Raw genomic sequence first — 23,394 nt, forward strand, 5'->3', positions numbered from 1 at the left:
TGAAGAATTCATAAAAGAAGAACAAATTAAATCCACAATGAGAAAAAAAAAAGATTACAGTGAAAACAAATTAGAGGGAAAAAAACAATAGAGAAAATCAATGAAACTAAAAGTTTGTTCTTTGAAAAATATCAATAAAATTGACAAACCTTTATCTATACTGACAAATAAAAAAAGAGAGGCCACAAATAACAAAAAGCATATATGAATAGGGGATATTTCTAACAAACTTACAGAAATAAAAAGGATTATAAGAGGAAGGAATAAAACCAGCTGATTATCTCAATTGCTGCAGAAAAGGCCTTTCAGAAAATCCCTTTCTTTATAAAAACACTCTGAAACCTAAGAATAGAAGGGAATTTCCTCAGCATCAAGGCCATATATGAAAAACCCTCAGTTAACACCACACTCAGTGGTGAAAGATTGAAAGCTCTCCCCCTAAGATCTAGAAAAGACAAAGATGCTACTTTCACCACTGCTATTCAACATTGTATAGGAAGTGATGTTCAGAAAAATTAGGAAAGAATAAGAAATAAATGTCATCCTCATTTGAAAGGAAGGCACAAAACCATCCCTATATACAGATGACATGATCCTATATGTAACAACTTAATGTAACTTATGAACCATAGTTAACAGTAATATTGTAATGCATTTTCAGCAATGGCAAAGAAGAGATTATATAAATTCTGAAACAACAATGGGGGGTATAAGGGGTTATGGGATTTTTCATTTTGGAGTAATGAAAACATTCTAAAATTGACTGAGGTGATGACAGCACAATTCTGTAATGAAAATGAGAGCCCCTGAGTGTGCACCTTGAATGGATTGTACAAAGCACGGCACTGTATACCAAATGACTCCTGTGGGGAAAGATGGACTATGGTTAACAGAACAAACGTGGGAACATATTCTCATGAACTATAACAAATACATAATACTAATACAGGGTATTAATAACCAGTTGGGTTGGGGGGAAAATACACCAAATGTAAGATACGGGCTGTATATAGTTAGTAGTAATACTTTAGTGATGCTCTTTCATGGTTTGTAACAAATGATTCACAACAATGCAAGGTGTTAGTGGTGTGGTGATAGGTGGGAGCCCTGTATGATGATATGCATGTTTGTTTTGTAAATTCACAACTTTTACTATACACTTACTGGTTATGTATGTTCATGTATGAATGATATTTGTCAATGCAATTTTTAAAAAGCGCAAAGTTTTAGGACTCACCCTTATTGATTTCAAAAATTATTACAAAGCTATAGAAATCAAAACAGCATGGTAAACAAACAAGAACAGACATATGGAACAATGTAATAGAAATGGACATCTGAAATAAACTCACACGCCTATGGCCAAATGATTTTTTACAAGAGTGCCAAGTTCAATTAATGGGGGAAAATAATCCCTTTGACAAATTGTGGTAGGAAAATTAGATGTCCACATGCAAAAGAATGAAACTGGACCCCTACTTCACAGTGTATAAAAATATTAACTCAAAATGGATCCATGACCTAAATATATGAGTTCAAAATATAAAACTCCTAGAATAAAAGATACGGAAATATCTTCAGAACCTTGTGTTAGGCTTTTGTGTTTTACACCAAAAGCACAAGCAACAAAAGGAATAATAGATAAAATTGGGCTTCATCAAAATTGAAAACTTTTGTGCATCAAAGTATATTATCAAGAAAGAGAAGACAACCAATACAATGGGAGAAAATATTTGGAAACCATATATTTGATAAGGGTTTAATATTCAGATTATATAAAGAACTTCTACAACTCAACAACACAAAAACAACCCAATTAAAAAACAGCACAGAACTTGAATAGATATTTCTGCAAATAATATATGCAAATGGCCAATAAGCACATGAAAAGATGTTCAGCATCATTAGCCATTAGGAAAATACAAATCAAAGCCACAAGAAGATGCTACCTCACTCCCACAAGAAGATGCTACCTCACTTCCCACTAGTGAAGGCAAACTTCACTGTATTACACTTCACTTTATTATGCTGCACAGATATTACAGTTTTTACAAACTGAATGTCTGTGGCAACCCTAGGTTGAGAAAATCTACCAGTTCCACTTTTCCAACAGCATATGCTCACTTTTTGTTCTGTGTCACATGTTATTGAAGGTATGTGCATTGTAATTTTTAGACATAATGCTATTATTACACACTTAATAAACTACTGTATAGTATAAACATAACTTTTGTATGCACTAGGAAACCAAAAATTTGTGTGACTTGTTTTATCCAGTATTCATTCCCTTGCAGTGGTTTGAAATCAAACCTGCAATATTTCCAAGCTATACCTGTACTAAAAAATGGAAAATAACAAGTGCTGGTAAGGATGCAGAGAAATAAGAAAATCAGTACATTATTAGTGGGAATATAAAATCTGCAGCCACTGTGGAAAATTTTTTGATAGTTCCTCAAAAAGTTAAACAGAATCACTATATGACCCAGCAATCCCACTTGTAGATCTGTATCCAATTAATTGAAAGCAGGGTCTAAAGCAGATATTTGTACACTAATGATCATAGCAGCATTAATCAGATTTGCCAAAAGGTGATAGCAACCACAATATTCATCAACAGCTAAATAAATAAAATGTGGAATACACGTGCAATAGAATATTACTCACCTGTTTAAAGAAATGAAATTCTGATCCATGCTACAACATGAATGAACATCATGCTGAGTGAGATAGATCAGTCACAAAAGGATAAATATGTTATTTTGCTTATGTGAAACAGAATATGCAAATTCAGAGATATAAAGTAGAGCACAGATTACCAGGGGCAATGTGATGAGGGAAAGGAGGGGTAATGTACAATGGGTAGAGGGTTTCTGTTTGGGATGATGGAAAGTTCTGGTATCAGATGATGGTGTGGTGAGTGCACTACAACATTTTGAATGTGATGAATCCCACTGAATTATATGTTCAGAAATGGCTGAGGTGGAAATTTTATTTGTATATATATATATTTCCACAATATAAAATAGTGGGAGATATTAAAGAAACAATGACAATTAAATGCAATACACGATCCTGGACTAGATCTAATAATGGAAGAGAAACTATCCAACAAGACATTCTTGGGATGAATGAAAAAAATGGAATATGGACAATGTGACTCATAACAACGTTAAATTTCTTGAACTTGATAACCATACTTAAAGAGGTTACATAACTGAATATCCTTGTTTTTAGGAAATATACATGGAAATATTAAGTGTTCAAAGAGTATGGGGTATGCAACACACTCACATATGTTTAGAAAATAGGTAAGATACAGATAAATAGAAGATGATGATAGATTGACAGAATGATATAACAAATGTGCCAAAATGTTAACTCTTTGTGTATCTGCGTATCTGGGAAGGGAATACATTGGAAATTCTCTGTATTGGTTTTATACTAAGTAATTCCTTCAGGCAAAAGGAAAATGATGTCAGATTTATATGAGGATCTACAACAAGGTATAAATAGCACCGGAAATGAAATGTAAAGAGGATGGAATATTTCCAAACTCATTCCATGAGATCATCATTACCTGATACCAAAACCAGACAAAAAACATTGCAGGAATAGAAAATGATACTCGCATAAAGCAGGCCAAAGGCTGTGAGCAGAATGCGGATAGAGGAAGAGATTGACTGCCAATGGCATGACGAACTATTTGGGGGTTTGGGAAATGCTCTACATCTTTAATGTGTTGGTTGATTCATGGATGCCCACATCTGTCAACACTCATCAAATTGTACACTTTAAATGGATTCAGTTTATTATATGTAAATTAAACCTCAATAAAGCTGCTTAAAACAATCAACAAAATGAAAACAGCATACCTGGCAGTTATTATGGTTTCGATCACTCAGTAACCAGCTCAATCCCCTTGTATTCCCTTACTGCAGTGAATAGAAAACTAAAAGTATATTTCCCAGATTCCTTCAGAATTACGTTTTAATATGACATTTTCAGTTACTACAAATCAAATACACTCACTTAATACTTTATTTAGGAAACGAATAATGTATAAAGAAGAGCAAGGCACACACAGTCCATTTTACTGGTGTGGACATGCAAAGGCAGTGGGATTTGGGCCCTGACTGCTTTCTCATCGTGTCAGGGCTTCCTTGGTGGTCCTTTCTGCAGAGAATATTTGCAAATAGTCTTTAGAACTGTGCCTAGGGTCTGGATTTCTAATGTGTAAACTAGCTATATTTAATAATGGTTTTTTGCTTATATGCAGATAATGCAGTACTTTAAATAGATACAGAATTCTGAAACAGTCACATCACATCTCAATATCAACTAGTTTAAGAAATCTATCCAGATCAACACCCCTTCTATTCCTCTCTCTATTCCCAGAGGTCCCACTTAGGTTCATTATATGTGCTCTATAGCTGAGTTCCTATGTGGGTTTGTGGATGTCTATCGTAGAGTTGCATGAGTTGTATGGTTGGTCCAAGAATCAAGACACTATTTCCTATTGGAAATTCCAAGATATTTTATGTCCAAGGTATTGGAACATAATCTTTTGGCATAAAGAATACTTCTGAAGCCATAATTACAAGGATAATTACAAGGTCCAAGCTGAACTAGCAATCTTTTATTTTCATGATAGAGCATCCCAGGACAGTGTAGATTTGTCTCCTAATGTAATTTATTTCCTTTGATTGTTTCATTGCTTCTGTCTTCAGATCTCAGTTTCACTGGGGTAGGGAGTCGTCAGAGAAAAAAGAGCTCAGCATCCTTGTCCATTCCTGCCTTCTTACCCACTGAATTTAATTATCTTGACTTCATTGAAGATAAAAGAACTCTGGCACCACGTATCCTAGGTTTGGTAGTAATGATGACAGCTAAATAGAGGAACTGTAAAATATTTTCATGCTCTCCCTACCCCATCTCATCATCTCTCTGTGTCTTTTTTCTACCTAACTTCCTCCAACTACCTCCACAGGCCTCTATTTCTTTCTCCGTTTACCTCATCCTCTGGCCCTCCCTGTTTCTCTATTTATCTCTCCTTTTCCCTAAAGAAGGTTGTATTGTGCAGATGATTCACACATCTTGCTCTTTCTCACCCATCTAAATTTAAACTAAATCAAATGGTTTCACTTACTGTTTAAAACACCACAGATGTTAAAGAAATTGCCAACATCAGCTTCTTTTCCTCCCTAAAAATTATGTTTCACCATGTGCCAAAACCCAGCAGAGGGCATCCTTCCATTTCAGATACATGAGTACCACAGGAAAAAGGCTCTACAATTCAAGATATGTATTCCATTTACAGGTTTGCATTGGAATTTAAATAAAAGGGCTCTCATACTAGGAGGAAAATTGCTATGTAAGTCATTCTATGGTGTCTACCTCCATTTTCAATTATTAATTTGGAAGTATTTCTCCTTTAATCAATAAAAGAAGGAAGAGGGCACTGCCTGTTTCTGGCCTCTCTCCAGGTTTGGAGCATTAGCTTCAACTTATAGCAACACAGAGGAAGCATCTGTGAGGTCCTCTCTCCCCTAGGCTACCATATGTGGAAATAAAGTGATAACAGAGAAAAAGCAATTGAGACCGAATCTGCTTACTACCTCCTTTGTCTGTTGCACTCTCCTTCTATCCCTGAAATTGAAAAGCAAATAGCAGGAAGTTCATTATGGCCTGTAGACGGCATCAGAAGTAGGAAGAAGATATTCAGGGTGGCTTTTAAATGGAAACAGGAATCACAAGAGCAGTAGACCAACCTTATGCGTGTGTAGGCAGGCAGGTTTCTCCTAAGTTTAACTGTGAAGTTTCACAGAAAATTAAACTGCATTGTGAGAAATATATCATAAGAATAATTTTCCCCCAGGTTTAAAAGAAAATGTCCACAACCCTTATCAGTTATTTTCTACCTGGAGTGGATGAGTTTATCAGATCCTTTCCTTAGAGAAGAATGTCTTAGAGAGAGGATAGAACAGGAGGAGGCAATATAGCATAATTCATGCATGCACTCAACATGTTTATTGAGCACCTACTTTGTGTCAAGACCTGTTCTAGGTACTTTGAATGTATCCATCAATAGACAGTCAAAGATTCCTCTCCTCAAGGTGATTTAACAAAGAACAATTGTTCAGGGAATCACACAGGACTACTTGAGACTTGACTCTGCCACAAGGCCAGCTGTGTGACTTTGAGCAAAACAATGAATGCTCTCATTTGCAAAGCAGGGATAATAATTAGTATTTATTGAAAACATAGTTTGTTCCACATACTGGAAGTAAGCACTTGTATGTATTATGTCATAAATCCTCACAATCACCCTATAGAAATATGTTCTATTATCAGTCTCATTTTACAAATGAGAAAACCAAGGCACAGAGTGATTTATAAATTTCCCAGAATCATGTGGAAAAGTATCTGAGCAGGAATGTGAGGCAAGGCTGTCTGACTCCAGCCCTTGCCTCTTAACAATTATGCTATACAAAAGAGCTGATCTCTTTGATTATCCTGAGGATTAGAGGAAAAGACAGGAGTGAAATTGAGAATGCAATATAATATTATTATTGTTACCATATTGTTATTTTTATTATTAATGCTACCATCATTGTTATAATTTTCAGAGACCTGGGGGAATATAGAGAAATAGACTTAAAAAAGACTTGATAGCTCAAATCAAAATGCCTCTACTACAGAATTCAATCTGTGCCCAGCTCTACTTAAAAGAAGATTGTATGACATCATAGCTATTGTGTTATGGCTTCTCTGCACTTATCTTTCCATCAGATGACAGGCTGCCTCTGATAGCCATGGCTTGAGGCAAGATATCAAAACACAAATTCCCTATAACAGCATACGAGGATCTCCTGCTCTGAATTTCCCCAACCTGCACTGAAAGCTGAAGGTTAAGACCAGATGCTAAACAAAACCAAGATCTGAGTATCCATCTGCTATTTGACAGTTCTTTGTTCTTTGATAATTGATCATGAAGTCAACTTCACCCCCTCAACTGCTGGTTCTCCTTGACTCTGCTCTCTTCCTTTCCAAAGAGCAGTCACCAGAGCTCTCTCCTTGGGCTTCTTACTGGCTTGAGCATGTTCATAGATTGATGGTGGATTATTATGTTAACAGTATTATTCAAAAAGAAATGAAGAAGGTATGCTTTGTTGCTACTCAGGCAGTTTTTTCTGCTTACTATATGCCTGAATTTGTGCATCACATTGCAGCATTGCCAAGATCAAGAATAATTTTAAGCAAAAAGCAGATACAATTCTGGCTCCAGGTCCCCATTTCTTATTGATTTCATTGCAGAACTGTCATTTTAGGTTCATTAGATAAGAAACTGAGTATTAGATAATGGAGCATAAAGAGAATTTACAAATGCACATCTTATAAATATTTCATTTCTCTTACCTGCACTAAAATAATTTTTATCTTACATGTTAAGCTTCAAAATGCAAAACTCAAGTCAACTAAACACTTTTGTAATGTATTCCTATTCAAAAAGGCAATTTCATGCTGTCATTATCTCACCTTGTTTAGGTGGGGACAGATGAGCTCTGTAGCAGTATATCTTCTGGGATGGAAATATTGCTTGAATCCATTTGCTTTGAGTTAAGAAAAAATCCCTTTGGTTTGAGTTAAGAATCCTGGTAGCTAAGCTACAGGTTACCTTTTCAGGGGCTTATAGATTTCTATCAACACTGGTTGGGTTCAATGAAAAAAAGATTTTCCTTAGCAAAGTACTTACCCCAAGATAATGGCCATCGATGAACACCACCGGCAGGGATGGAGCTTCAGAAACTCGTTGGCATCGTTCATCTAACTCTTTTCCATATTCACCATTCAGAGCTATGTTTTTCTCTTCAAATTTTACTCGATGGTTTTGGAAGATCTTTCTAACTAGTTCACATCTTTCAAAGGTCGTCCGTACCACACGAAGGCAAGTAGTATAAATCACTACACGGTCAAATTCTAGGTCAGTTGAAGGTTGCTATAGGAAAAGGGTTATAGTGTAAATATATTTGCATTTGTTTTCTTGTATCTTATTTTAAGACAATTAGGCTTTAACAAGTGTCTTTTTCATTAAAGGCATGCAACAAAAGTTGAATGAGTTTCCTATGTTAATTCTAAGTCATGTCTTTTTTTTTCCTTTATTTACTTGGTTTAAAGTTGAGGCTATTGAGCACACAATGCAGGCCAACTCAGATAAGAACTGTTACGGTTTAGCAAAATAACTTAGGAATTTGGGGTGATCAGTTCTGGGCTGACTCATTTTTTTTAACAAATCAATTTTATTGATAAATATTAATAAAGCATAAATCCATCCAAAGTGTATAATCAGTGGTATTTGGTATAATCACAGAGTTGTGCATTCAGCACTTCAATCATTTTTAGAGCATTTCCATTATTCCAACAACAATAATAATAATAAACAAAAAACAACCCAACAAAAAATCTCATCACCTCTCATACTCTCTATGCTTCCTCTGCTATTCTATTTCCTTCTCTGTAGTATATTTGTATTTATATTTTGTAAAAAAGTCTTATATATGTCATATCACCCATATTCATATTTTACACAAGGTTTCACTATGTTATACCATCCTATCTTACAATTTTTAGCTTTCCTTCTAGTAATACTCATGACCTTAGACTTACCCTTTCAATCACTGTCTAAGATGTCTTTTTTACATTAGAACATCTGTAATTGGGATAGAGATATAATGAACATAATTTAAATGACATTATTTATTTGACAGGATTTTTTTCTTCCTCAGTAGCTCATCAAATGATGGCATATCTTAAAATTGATGATGTATAGTATGGGATGTCATGTGGCAAAATAGCAAATTACTTTTCTTATGTTTTGTAGACATTGTTCAATTCCTATATCTGTCTCTTAAACCTAAAGTAAATTATGCTGCAGAATATTCAAAATTCACACTTAGCCAGTAAAAACTTCTAATTCTTCTATTTATCAATTTACCAAATTTTATAGTCTTTTTGAGTCATGGTTCCCACAGTTGGAATTCTAAACCCAATATCATAGGATTTTTCTGGGTTTAAGTAGTATAACTAATACATGCACATGTGTTCTGTTGCATGTTACAGTGAGAAAAACTATGCCACAAGGAATAAAAGATTGAAAGGCCCAGAGGGAGTGCAGAGAAACTAACGCTAAATTGGGTGGGGGTCAAAGTCAGGCATGGAAAGATAAAAAGGAAATGGACCATGCCCCATAAGCAAGCAACATTCAAAAACAAACCAAAGACTAGTTTACCAAAGTAAACTAAAGGTCATACCAGGTAAGTCCCTCTTCTTCTATCTTATCACAGTCTTTCCTGAAGGAGACTGAACTATACTATGAGATCCAGGGAAATATGAGTCTTCACATAGCTACAGTTGTTAAAACACAACCGTACAACTTGCAAAGCCAAAACTTTGATTGGAAACCATTCCAGGAAACTAAACACTAGAACCAACAACTAATATACCAAACTCCATCACTTTTTATTCCTAAAAAATACAACCATTCTACAGAGATGCAAACATAGAGAGAGTACCAGAAGGTCCAAAGTCAAATGACCTCCACCCTGCTGAGAGGATGATTTTTCCCCTCATGATAAAATGTATTGAAGATGTGAGAATCATTTTTCCCTCAATAGAGTTTAAGGCTTAATCTGAAAAACCAGAATCTTGGAGGGGTCAAGCAGGTTCCGCACATGCTAAGGCAGACCAGGAGACCAGGAGTAAAAGTGTTTATTAGGGACAGGAAGGGAGAGTGCCATCAAAAGGAGAAAACGTCACTTGGCTCCAGGTGATGGCTGGCCTCAGTGTTGACAGAAATGGTTATTTTAAATAGAAGCTTGAAATCTGAAATTTTACAGGAAATTTTCTGATTTCCAAATGGTTGCACCTAATGTTAAAATGTGGACCAATGTATCTGTCAGCTGAATTTGGCTTCTAGAATAACAATTTACAACCACTGAGGTAGAGAGAACACAGGTTTTAAAACCAGTTACACCCGGCTCTGCCCTGGCCAGCTGTGTGTCACTGGAAAACTAATGAACTACAAAGTCTAGTTTTCTCATCTGGAAAACATGGTAGGATCAATACTTACCTGACAGGTTTGTAGAGATTGAGAGAGAATGGGAAAATTCGCCTAGTCTAGGACACGAAACGTAGTGTGGTGCTAAGTTAAACAATGCAAAAACATTACACTCCACTTCATGCAATTCCTAAAACTAAATACCCAAAAAGGAGCCAGTTGAAGAATATAGGGATAATTAACAGCAAAAAGGTGGAAGGAAGTATTACTATGCTTTAGAGTAAAAAGCAACTGATCTTCAGAGGGAGCAACCAAGAGCCCAAGAGTCTTTGTGGCTTTTGTTCGTGTCCACAACAATGGGCAGTCATGGGATCAAAGAACTCACAGAAGAGGTTGCAGCTTTTGGGAAAAGCACCAAAGTTTTCTTTTTTCTGATCATATCATCTGTGTAATTGTGCATCATTTCTCGGGCTACAAAGGTTACTATAGGCACATTAGGTTCTATCAAAATGTTCTACTTCTTTCTATAGTTACAGTTACTTCTTAAATATTTGATAAGAAATGCTCTTCCTTCATGTAAAGAAGTGGGAATGTTTATGATCGGACCATTCTGCTGCTAACATTAACCAACTCACATGGGATTCTTCTCTCTAGTCACAAAACAATTGCAGGGTGACACTTTTCTATGCATCTCTAAGAGACACATTTAAAAATAGCAGCAAATCAGGCTCTACCAAGTGGCCACCCTGGATGGTGTCTAATGAAAAGGGAAACATGGTAGTCCCTTTACCTGCTGTCAAGGATCAAATTTGCCTGGAATCAGTGCTTCTCCAAGAGAGATGAATATTAGAATAAACTGTAGAGATTTTCCAAAACCCAGTGCTCCAGGAAAAGCCCAAACAAATTAAACTAGAATCCACAAGGATGGGACCTAGGAATTAGAATTTTTTTTAAAGCTTCTCTAGGGAATTCTCATGAGCAGCCATGTTCTAGAACTGATACTTGTTGGAAAAACAGAAAGGTAGGCCTCACCCCAGACTTACAAACCAGAATCCACATTTTAATAAGACCACCAGTGGGTTCCGATGCATGTTTGAGGAGCCCCTGTATAATCACATAGCTTGATTTGACAGAAAAACTGGATTTCTATCCCATTAAAAGAATTACTACTTAATCAATCAGGGATTAGAATAGTAGTGACAGAAAAAAAAGGGGTTTCTAACCCTTCAAAATAATTACCAATCATTCAGTGATTAGAATAATTTATTGTATACTAGTGAGCAAACAATACCGTTTCTGATCAAAATGGAACTAGTAAATTAAGGGGAAAAAGTTTGCACAAATAAATATAGAATCCCAAACTGTTAAGTGCTGTGAAAGAAAGATACAGGAGGGTAGGAGACCATATGCAGGAATGCCTTCTCTTTTCTTGGAGGTTGAGGAAGTATTTTCTGATATTTGAGCTTAGATTGGAAGGGTAAGGAGTTAGAGGAATTAACTAGGTAGAGAGTCTACGGGAAAGTATTATAAGCAAGAGAACATGAAGTTTAAGGTCTTGAGAAGGAAAGGAACATGGCCTCTTTGAGACTCTGAAAGAAGGCCAGTTTGTTAAAACACAAAGAGAGAAAACAGAATGGCACTAAATGATTCTGGAGAGGTATGCAGGGTAGATAACATGTAGTGCTTTAGAGTGGATCTGAAGATATTGGTCCTTTAACCTAAAAACAATATGAAATCCCTGAAGTCTTTTAATGACTGTGAGAAGGATTGCACAGAATTGGTTCACATGCAATAAAGATAAGCAGAATAGAGCCAGTGCACACTGTTGCACAGGATGTGTACTGCACAAACCTAGGGAACCATTATAGCATACTCCGAATGAATGGTATACCCAGGGCTCTGCCCTTCACAGTTTGAGCACTCATACTCAACCTCATTCCCAAGTTCCCTGGTCTGAGCACTGAGAATAAATGTGGGGCAATTCAGGGTAGGATATATGATAATACAGTATAACAGGCTTTTAAGTAAAATGTCCAAAAAAGATTTAATTGCACAACTCTTTGGTATGGTTTGGAAATAGGTTTTCTTGGAGGCAAAAGTGGGATGGATGTTTTCTCAAGGTCATTTCCAGTTTTATTATATGAATTTTTAAATGTATTGTCTTTAAAAATATCTACATTTGTTTAGTTTTCCTTTCCTCAACAGAATTGCCAAAGCATCTGGCCAGAAATCTAAAAAGAGCCTCTCAGTGGTTATCTGTCTCTCATCTCCCTTCCACAGGGTTACCATGGGAATAGCATAAGGAAGGATGGGAGAGCCTGAGACAGCACTGAGAAGCATTGGCATTTGCAGCCTGCTTGTTCCTAGAGACCTAGCAGGTAACAAGGGCAGGCCATTTCTTCCTTTCTGTTGATTAAAGAGATGAATCTTAGAGATGCCCTGAAGCCTCATCACAATCTTCAGCAAATTCAAATGGAAAGTGATGATTGTTGCTCTAAATGAGACTAAGGACCAAACAGCCAATTTATAACCTCAGTCTGCTCCTTGCCCTGCAGGATCCCCTGTAAAACTGTAAATAGTGAAGCCACCTGGTCATCTTGGGGCATTCTTGGAGCCCCCACACCCACTGGAACTGACTCTGGGATTCAGACCAAGAATTGATTCCACCCTTTCCCACAGAACATGCTTGGGGTAGGCTTAGCTCCTCTGACTAGTGGAACACCACTGGATCATTTACAGTTGATCCTTTGGTTGTATAGACTGGCACTGGTTTGAAAAGTCCTCCTGAAACGGGTCTTCTAACCTTGTCCCCATATTTTCTAAATCACCACAAACCAAGGGGCTTACAGACTACTTCAGTCTTCACATCTTGAGCAAAAACTTTAAAAAAAAATTTTTTTGAGTGGCAATGCATGCCATGCTAACAACTTTACATTCACTTAATCCCCACAACAACTTGCATGGTGTTAGCTACTGGTTTTATTTTATAGATCCAGAGCTTCAGCTCAGAGAGGATAAGTGTCGTCTACAAGGTAGCACAATAAACATTCAACAGGTAGCAAACTGGAACTCAGGTGAGCACCATTCCAAAATCTAGCTGCTTTCCACTGAATCACGCTGAACCACTAAACCATTATTCTTTTGCTAGCCCTCCCCAGGAGAAAGCTGCTGCCAAACCACAAGCTACTGGAGATCTTATTCATTGCCTGTGAGATAATGAATGTGATTTACAGAGGTTTGCCTCTTTACTAAATTGTGCTCCTGCATTTTAAGTAACATCACCCAAGTGGCATTTTAAACAATTTTTATTCTAAAATGATTCCTGTGAGATGGGTAAGGTGTAGAGATCTTTTCTCCCCGCCCTCCTGCCCCCACCCCCGAAAGTGAAGAGGCAAAGTGATTAGCTCAGAGTCCTGCAGCTTCTCAGAAGGCAGACGGGGGCTATCCCCAGTTTCCTTAGAGACAGGCAAGAGGCTAAGCTGGCTCCAGGTACCATCATTTTAAGTACAGCAGATGCAGGCCCGTGGAAGCCAGGCTGTGGGCCTGTGGGCCTCTCTCTATCTCCTTCTCCATGCTACTCTGTAATTGTATTACACTTAGACTCTAGCCTTGCCCTCACATCGCCTCTTGAATTCTCGTTCTTGTACTTAAAGTATCTGAAAACCCATTTTAGCAGCACCAGTTTCCTCTCAAATCATTTCCTGGATCTGTTTCCATACTAACCCTGCTCCCCATTCTGCTGTGCAGGTGGAGGGTGATTTTCTTTGCCACATTTCCCTCCGCCTCTCTTTAACAACAAAGCATCAGGGGAAACTTCTTCATGTCTCTGTAAGATGCAAATTATAATTGTCTGTTGCATGACTACCGTATATGTATATGCATTTCTCGGGACTGCAAAGGGGACTTTACATATGCAATTTTTATCAATCCTAGAGGTAAAGATTGTTACCCAGATTTTACACAAGGAAACTAAGAGTTGGAAATAAATTTGAGGTGCACAAATACCTCAAGGATAAAGGAATAGAGACAGAATTTGAACCTGAGTCCATCTCCAAAGCCCTTGCTCTTTCCCTAGGAAAATACTACATAACCCTCTTCAATACCAACTGATAGGCTATACTATTCTAAGATCTAGGGCTATGGGTACTAATTGTACCACAGAGGAACTGTCACAGGAATTCCCACTGCTGACTCCTCCACTCTATTCTAATCTTAGGTTAAATATCTCTCCATCAGAACATCTTACCTGATTCCCTCATGGAAAAGAGCCTCTCTTTATCATATTACCCAAATTCCGTTCTTTAGTGGACGTATTAGGTATGTTTATTGGCCTTTTATCTGTCTCCACAAATAAAATAAAACCACAAATAGGAAGGAACTTAATTTTGTTCACTAGAACTAAGAACTCAGAACACAGTCTTGTGCTCAGTAAATACTGTCTGACTCTTTTCCACTCTTAATTAGAAAATAGTTTGAATCTGTATCTTAGTAACTGGAAAATCTAGGACGAATTACTTAAACTCTTTTAGTCTCAGTTTTCTCACCTGGAAAATTGGGACACTATGCCTACTTCTTGGGCATTCATGAGGTTTAAATGCTTTAATGAATAGAAAAACTTTTAGCATAGAATCTAATGTATAATAAATATGCAATAAATGGTATCATTTTTATCATTAATAATATTATTAATAAAACTTATTGAAACCCATCAGCACCAGCACCACTATCACCACAACCAAAAAGTCCAAAAGCACAGGTACCGTATACTTCAAAGGCAAAATTTAACCTCATAATTACACATGTTCAAAAAATGAATCTCTAAATGAGTTATGTTGTTATTTACATTTGTTTAGGAAGTGCCATCAGTTGTGAAAGTGAAAACAATAAAGATGAGGACACATATTTGATGCCCTAAAAATCCTCTCTTCCAAGTTCAGATGTTCCCTTGGTGGCATAAAAGAAATGCATGAGCCTAATCTTTGCATGCCAGGATTTCTGAAAAGTGTTTTCTGTTTTTGTAATGTTCCTTAAGCATACAAATAAATGAATTTCAGTTATTTCCATAGGAATTATCTATTTGTCCAAATCAGTTATTAAATTGGCCTAGACATTAATGGAAAGTCAAAAAACCTAATGGAACCTCTAAATCAAAAATAAGACAAAGAAGAAAATGACTCTGGTAACCTGAAGCTGTATGTACCCCAGAAGAAACATCTTCTTAAATATAATCCATTCCTGTGGATGTGGATGCATTGTGGCAGGATCTTTTTTTCTATTTGGTCTTTTCTCTTTCCTTTCTAACTGTGCAAACACACACAAGTGAGCGCACACACACGCAGTATTTTTTTCTTAGTCATAATGAGACATAATGAGATAGAACATGGTCCTCTCTCATGTAGTGCTCCTTTTAAAAAAATTTATTAGAGAAGTTGTGGTTTTAAGACCAATCACGCATAAAAACAAAAGATTCCCACATCCCACCCCAACACCAACACCTTACATTAGTGTGGAACATTAGTTACAGTTGATGATAGCACTTTTGTAATTGTACTAATTTTTTTAACATTAATTACCTTTGTTACAATTGAAAAAATATTAAACAGGTAGTATTAACTATCGTCTATTGTTTACATTAGGTATATTTTTTCCATAAATCCACTCTATTATTAACACCTTGTATTAGTGTCATATACTTTATTATACTACAAGAAAGAACATTTGTATACTTGTAATATAAACTATAGTAATCCTCTACAATAGGATTCACTGTGCTGTACAATTCTATGCTTTATATTTTAATTTTTATTCTAGTAACATATTTGACCTAATGTTTCCCCCTTTAACCATGTTTACCCATATAATTCTGTGATTTTAATTACACTCACAATAATGTGCTACCATCACGGCCAACCATTTGCAAACATTTCCAATCAACTTAAATAGAAGTTCTGTTTAAATTAATATTCAATTGCACATTCTCTAACCTCAATCTATCCCTGGTCACCTATATTCCAGATGCTAATTTTATGAGTTTGCTCATTTTATTTATTTCATAACAGTGAGATCATACATTTGTTCATTTTCATCTGGCTTATTTTACTCACCATAGTGTCTGCAAGTTCATCCATGTTGTCACATGTGTCAGGAATCCATTCCTTTTTACAGGTGAATAATATTACATTGTATGTATATACCACATTTATTTATCCATTTATTGGTTGAGGGATACTTGGGCTGCTACCATCTTTTCACAGTTGTGAATAACGCTGCCATGAACATCAGTGAGCAAATATCTGTTGGAGTCTCAGCTTTCAATTCTGCTGGGTATACACCTAGTCAAGGGATTGTCAGATCATATGGTAATTCTATACTTAGCTCCCTGAGGAAATGCTAAACTGTCTTCCACAGCAGCTGTACCAATTTGCATTGACATCAGCAAGAAATGAATGTTCCTATTCCTCCACATCCTCACCAACACTTGTAGTATTTATTCTTTTAATCGTAGCCATTCTAATGGATGTGAAGTGATATCTTATTGTAGTTATGATTTGCATTTCCCTAATAGCTAGTGATGTTGAGCATCCTCTCACGGGCTTTTTAGCCATTTGTATGTATTCTTTGGAGAAATGTCTATTCAAGCTTTTCACATTTTTTAATTAGGTTTGTTGTGTTTTTATTATTGAGTCTTAGGGTTTTTTAAAATATATTCTGAATACTAAGTCTTTATTGCTAATGCGGTTTCCAAATATTTTCTCCCATTGAATAAGATGCCTTTTCACTTTTGTGACAAAGTTTTGGATGCCCAAAAATTTTTAATTTTGAGGAGGTCCCATTTATCTATTTTTTCTTTCATTGCTTGTCCTTTGTGAAGTCTGAGGAACTACTGCCTAACACAAGATCCGAAAATGGTACCCTACATTTTTTTGACTTTTATAGTCCTGGTATTTTTTTTAACTTTATTTTTAAAGAAGTTTTAGATTACATAAAGGTTACTTTGATTGATTTTGAGTTGACATTTGCATAAGGTGTGAGACAGGGGTCCTCTTTCAGTCTTTTGCATATATATATATATATCCAATTCTCCCAATACCATTTCTTTTTTTTTTAAAGATTAATTTATTTATTCATTCATTCATTCCTCTCCCCTTTCCCCCTCACCCCCACCCTGGTTGTCTCTTCTCTGTCTATTCGCTGTGTCTTCTTCTTTGTCCACTTCTGTTGTTGTCAGCGGCATGGGAACCTGTGTTTCTTTTTGTTGCATCATCTTGTGTCAGCTCTCGTGTGTGCGTCACCATTCCTGAGCAGGCTGAACTTTCTTATGCGCTGGGCAGCTCTCCTTATGGGGCACACTCCTTGCACGTGGGACTCCCCTACGCGGGGGACACCCCTGCGTGGCAGGGCACTCCTTGCACACATCAGCACTGAGCTTAGGCCAGCTCCATACGGGTCAAGAAGGCCCAGGGTTTGAACCACAGACCTCCCATGTGGTAGACAGACGCCCTAACCACTGGGCCAAGTCCACCGCCCACCATTTCTTAAAGACACTAATCCTTCCCAATTTAGTGGACTTGAAAGCCCTGTCAAAAATCAATTGGTATTAATGTGAAGGCCCATTTCTGAATTTTCAGGTTGATTTCATGGTTCAATATGTCTATCCTTGTGACAAAACCATGCAGTTTTGACCACTGTAGCTTTGTAATATGCTTTAAAGTCAGGAAGTGTGCATCCACCAGCTTCATTCTTCTTTTTCAAGATGTTTTTGCTATCCAGAGCCCCTTACTCTTCCAAATAAATTTGATAATTGACTTTTCCATTTCCACAAAGAAAGCTATTAGAATTTTGATTGAGATTGCGTTGAATCTGTAAATCAATTTGGTAGATTGACATCTTAATGATATTTAGTCTTCCAATTCATGAACTGGAATGGCCTTCTATTTATTTAAGTTTTCTTTAATTTCTTTTAACAATATTTTGTTAAATATTGTTTTTACTGTGTACAATTCCTTTATAATCTTGGTTAAATTTATTCCTAGATATCTGATTCTTTTAGTTGCTCTTGTAAATGGATTTCTTTCTGGATATCTTGCTCAGATTGGTCATTACCTGACTGTAGAAGCGCTACTGATTTTTGCATGTTGCTCTGGTAACCTACCTGTATTAGTTTGCCAAAGGCCACCAGGACAAAAATACCAGAAATGGGTTGGCTTTTATAAAGGGGATTTATTTGAGATAAAAACTTACAGATCCAAAGCTGTTAGAAATGTCCAATAAAGTAGATACAACCCCAGGAATTGGTTCTTCTGAGGGCTACAGAGACCCACAGGTTCTATGCTCATGGCAGATGGAGTTCAGTGCCATGTCAGTTGGCCCTACTTTGGAGTCTGTGTTTCTGTGTGATGGAGCTGGACTCAGATGTGATCTTTTTTCACAAGCCTCTCCTGTTACTTTTACCAGAACTGTATTTGGTGCTGGGGTTTAATATAAACCCAGGGGACCTGAATCTCTGGACTGACCATGTGATAGCCAGGCCCTGAGCCTCAACAGACTTCAGCTGCTATACTCTGGTTTATTGGACTTACCCCACTCAGCTAACATGGAGTTGAAGAAGGTCAACCACCACACCAGGGAGCCAAGAGTGCCTACAACTGAAAGTAGGAGGATTGCATCCAGCATCCATGTGGAATCTAAGCCCCCTCTTGATATAGATGTGGAGTGGACACAACCATTTCAGGGTCCACAGGATGGAGGAATAGAGTATGGATTAGAGTGGACTTACTGATATTCTATTCATGAACTATTGTGATTAGTAATTGAAGAAAATGTGGCATTGGTGTGGAGAAAGTGGCCATGGTGTCTGCTGAGGGTAGGGAATGGGAGGAAGAGATGAGATGTGGGGGCATTTTTGGGACTTGGAGTTGTCCTGGATGGTGCTGCAGGGACAGTTACCAGACATTGTATGTCCTCCCATGGCCTACTGGGTGGAATGTGGGAGAGTGTGGGCTATGATGTGGACCATTGACCATGAGGTGCAGTGGTGCTCAGAGATGTATTCACCAAATGCAATGAATGTCTCATGATGATGGAGGAGATTGTTGTTATGTGGGAAGGAGTGGGGTGAGGAGGGTGGGGGGTATATGGGGAACTCGTGTTTTTTTAATGTAATATTAAAAAAATAAAGACAAACAAAACAAAACAAAACAAACAAACAAACAAATGATCATCAGAGATGCTTTCTCACCAAAGGTCAGCTGCTGGTTCCTAGACTCCTGCCACATGGCAAGGCAAAATGGCAACTCTCAGTCTTCTTTTCCAGGCTCCTTTTTCCCCGAACTCGGCTATGGGCAATCAGGAACATGACTGATCTCTGCCTTCTCCTTTTTCAGGTTGTTTTGCTGATTCCAGCCCCAGAACTCTCTCTCAGCCTCTTGGAGCTTCTCTCAGTCTCTCTCAGCTGTATGTGGTCCTAGAGTTCTCTTTCACATGGCAGCTGTCTTTCTCTGTAGGTATGTTTCTGCTTTCAGTTCTCAGTTTGTATAAGACTCCAGGAAGAGGGCAGAGACCTAACCTGGGTCACGCCTTACTGAAATAGCCCAATCAAAGGTGCTAAAGCCATTTAATGAAAAGTGATCTCATTAAAAGTTCCCTTACCTGAAATTGAATCCAATGCAATCAATGGGAGCCACAACCACAGGAACTGATTATTCAAAGAACATGATCTTTTCTGGGATTCACAAAAACTTCAAACTGTCACAGGAAGTTTTTGATAACTGTTTCAATCACCTTTCTTGAATTGGTCAGCTGAGGTCTTCTATTTCTTCTAAAGTCAGTGTAGGTTATTAATGTGCATCCAGAAATTTTTTCATTTGATCTAAGTTGTCTAATTTGTTGGCATATAGTAGGACATAGTATCCTCTTATGATCCCTTTGTTTCTATAGGGACAGTAATAATGTTTCCCCCTCTCATTTCCAATCTTATTTATTTGCATTTTCTCTCCTTTTTTCTTTGTCAGTCTTGATACGAGTTTGTCAATTTTATTGATCTTCTTAAAGAAGTTTTGTTAATTCTATTTTTTCTATTCTAATCTTTATTTCTTCCCTTCTGCTTGCTTTGGGATTAATTTCTTGTTCTTTTTCTAGTTCTTCCATGTGTGCAATTAGGTCTTCACTTTTAGTCCTTTCTTTTTATAATGTAAGCATTTGGGGCTATAACTTTCCCTCTCAAGTCTGCCTTTACTACATCCCATAAGTTTTGATATTTTGTATTATCATTTTCATTCACCTTAAGATATTTATTGATTTCCCCTGCAATTTCTTCTTCATTCCACTGATTGGTTGCTTAGAAGAATGTGATTTAACTTCCATATATTTGTGGATATTCCTTTCTCAACCTGATATCGCTTACTAGCTTCATTCCATTATGGTCAGAGAAGATGCTTTGTATAATTTCAGTCTTTCGAAATTTATTGAGCCTGGATTTGTGAAGCAAATCTTCTACTCTGAAGAATGATCCAGGTACATTTGAGAAGAATGTATATCTTACTATTTGGGGATGCAATGTTCTGTATATGTGTGTGTAGCAATTTAATATAGTTTTGAATTTGAAAAATAGATATTGGATTATGTTAATAAACTGGTCTGTACCTGGGCATAACTAAATTATGATTAGGGCTTTGATTGGCCCATGTCACGGATAAAAGGCATAGCAAAGGACAGAGTTGAAGGCTTTTTGATGTTGGAGTTTGATGCTGAGGTCTTAAGCTGGAGTCCTGGAAAGTAAGTACACAGAGGAAAGAGAAGCAAGCCCCGGGAAGAGAGGAACCTTGAAACTAGATAGAAGCAAAACCCTGGAAGGGAGGAATCCAGGAAGCCTGAATCCTCACAGACATTGGCAGCCATCTTGCTCCAACACATGAAAATAGACTTTGGTGAGGGAAGTAACTTATGCTTTATGACCTGGTTTCTGTAAGCTCCTACCCCAAATAAATACCCTTTATAAAACCAACCGATTTCTCGTAATTTGCATCAGTACCTCTTTGGCTGACTAATACAGTCTGTTATGTCTAATTCATTTATCATATTATTCAAGTTCTGTGTTTCTTTCCCGATCTTCCATCTAGGTGCTCTATGTATTGATTAGAGTGGTATAATGAATTCTCCAACTATTATTGTAGAGACGTCTATTTCTCCCTTCAGTTTTACCAATATTTGCCTCATATATTTTGGGGCACCATGGTTAAGTACATAAATATTTTGACTATTATTTCTTCTTGGTGTATTGACCCTTTTAAACTATATATTGGCTTTCTTTGTGTTTTATAACTTTTGACTTAAAGTTTATTTTGTCCAATATGAGTATAGCTACTCCACCTCATTTTTGGTTAATATTTGCATGGATTATCTTTTTCCATCCTTTCACTTTCAACCTATTTGTGTCTTTGGATCTAAGGTGAAGCTCTTGTAAGCAACATATACTTGGGTCAATGCTTTTTTATCCATTCTGCCACCTGTGTCTTTTGATATAAAGATAGCATGCATGTTTTCAGCTTCCATATCCTCTCTTTACCCTCTTATGTTGCTTTTGTACCAATTTACAACTTTATATTTTGCCCATCCATTATTAGGAAATTATTAATTTTTTTTCAATTATATTCTGACTCTTAATAAGAATCAAAGAGTTAAGGTGTATTGATAATATGGTAGTACTGGGTTTTGCATTTACCCTTCTACTTACTCTTACTGAATGTCTTTATTTCTTCACACAACTCCAAGACACTCTCTCCTATCTTTTCCTTTCAACCTCCAGAACCCCTTTAGTAATTCTGTGGGGTAGGGCTCTTGTTGACAAACTCATTCAGTTTCTGTTTATCTGTGAATATTTTTAACTCTCCCTCATTTTTGGTGGACAGTTTCACTGGATAACGTATTTGGCTGGAAACTTCTCTTTCAGTACCTTAAATATATCATACTATTACTTTCTTGCCTCCATGTTTTCTGATGACAAATCAGTACTTAGTCTTTTTTTTTTCTCTCCCCTTCCCCGCCCCAGTTGTCTGTTCTCTGTGTCTATTTTGCTGCATTTTCTTCTTTGTCCACTTCTGTTGCTGTCAGCTGCACAGGAATCTGTGTTTCTTTTTATTACGTCATCTTGTTGTGTCAGCTCTCCATGTGTGTGGCACCATTCCTGGGCAGGCTGCAATTTCTTTCATGCTGGGTGGCTCTCCTTACAAGGTGCACTCCTTGCACATGGGGCTCCCATACACAGGGACATCCCTGCATGGCATGGTACTCCCTGTGCACATCAGCACTGCATGTGGGCCAGCTCCACACAGGCTAAGGAGGCCCGGGGTTTGAACCGTGGACCTCCCATGTGGTAGACGGATGCCCTAACCACTGGGCCAAGTCCAATTCCCAGTATTTAGCCTTATTGAGGATCCCTTGTATGTGATGAATAGTTTTTCTCTAGCTGCTTTCAGAATTCTCTCTTTATCTTTGGCATCTGACATTCTGAATAGCACGTGTCTTGGAATAGATATATAAGGGCTTATTTTGTTTTGCATCCATAGAATTTCTTGGACAGATATATTTATGTCTATCATTAAGAGTTGGGAAGTTTTTGCCCATTATTTCCTCAAATATTCTTTTTGCCCCTTTGCCCTTCTGTTCTTCTTTGATAGCCATAACTTGTATTTTTGTGTGCTTCATACTGTCACTCAAATCCATGAGACACAGCTCAATTTTTCTATCCTTTTCTCTATCTGTTCTTTTGATTGTATGGTTTTGATTGTCCTGTTTTCTAGTTCACTGATTCTTTCTTCTGCCTGTCCAAATCTCCTGTTGTATATCTGTAGTGTATTTTTAATCTCTACTATCCTACCTTTCATCCATATAATTCCTGTTATGTTTCTTTTCATACTTTTAAATTATGCTCATACATTGTCTTTTTAATATCTTTTATTGCTTTTTGCATCTGTTTTACATTTCCTTGAATTGATTTAGGAGGCTTATTTAAACATCTTTTTATAGTTCTTCCAAATTCTCAGTCTCATCTGAAGTTTTAATTTGTTCCTTGATTGAGCCATATCATCTCCTTTCTTAGTATGACTTATAAATTTATGCCAATATCTATGCATCCAATTATCTTGACGAATTAATACTGAAGGTCCATTTCTCCCTCTTGTCTAGGGTTTATTGTTCATTGGCTTTGTGTTAAGTCTCCTCTTTGATGCTGCCCCACTTTTCAGGACCTTTAGAGTAGCCTATGATCATCTGTTCAGATTTTCTCAGATCTTCATCACCTGATTCTTGTATTGCATATGCTTTGCAATTTTTAAGATTGCACT

General features: G+C 37.0%; 1 protein-coding gene across 1 annotated transcript in view; it reads right to left on the minus strand.

Moving 5' to 3' along the window:
- Positions 1-23,394, minus strand: part of GRXCR1 (glutaredoxin and cysteine rich domain containing 1) — a 168,093-nt gene that overhangs the window by 69,215 nt on the left and 75,484 nt on the right. The window contains exon 2 of the mRNA XM_004448744.4: positions 7,754-7,996. Coding sequence (XP_004448801.1) covers positions 7,754-7,996 — 243 coding nt within the window. The remainder of the gene's footprint in view (positions 1-7,753; positions 7,997-23,394) is intronic.

Source organism: Dasypus novemcinctus, chromosome 1, assembly GCF_030445035.2.
Source record: "Dasypus novemcinctus isolate mDasNov1 chromosome 1, mDasNov1.1.hap2, whole genome shotgun sequence".
Taxonomy (NCBI): Eukaryota; Metazoa; Chordata; class Mammalia; order Cingulata; family Dasypodidae; genus Dasypus; species Dasypus novemcinctus.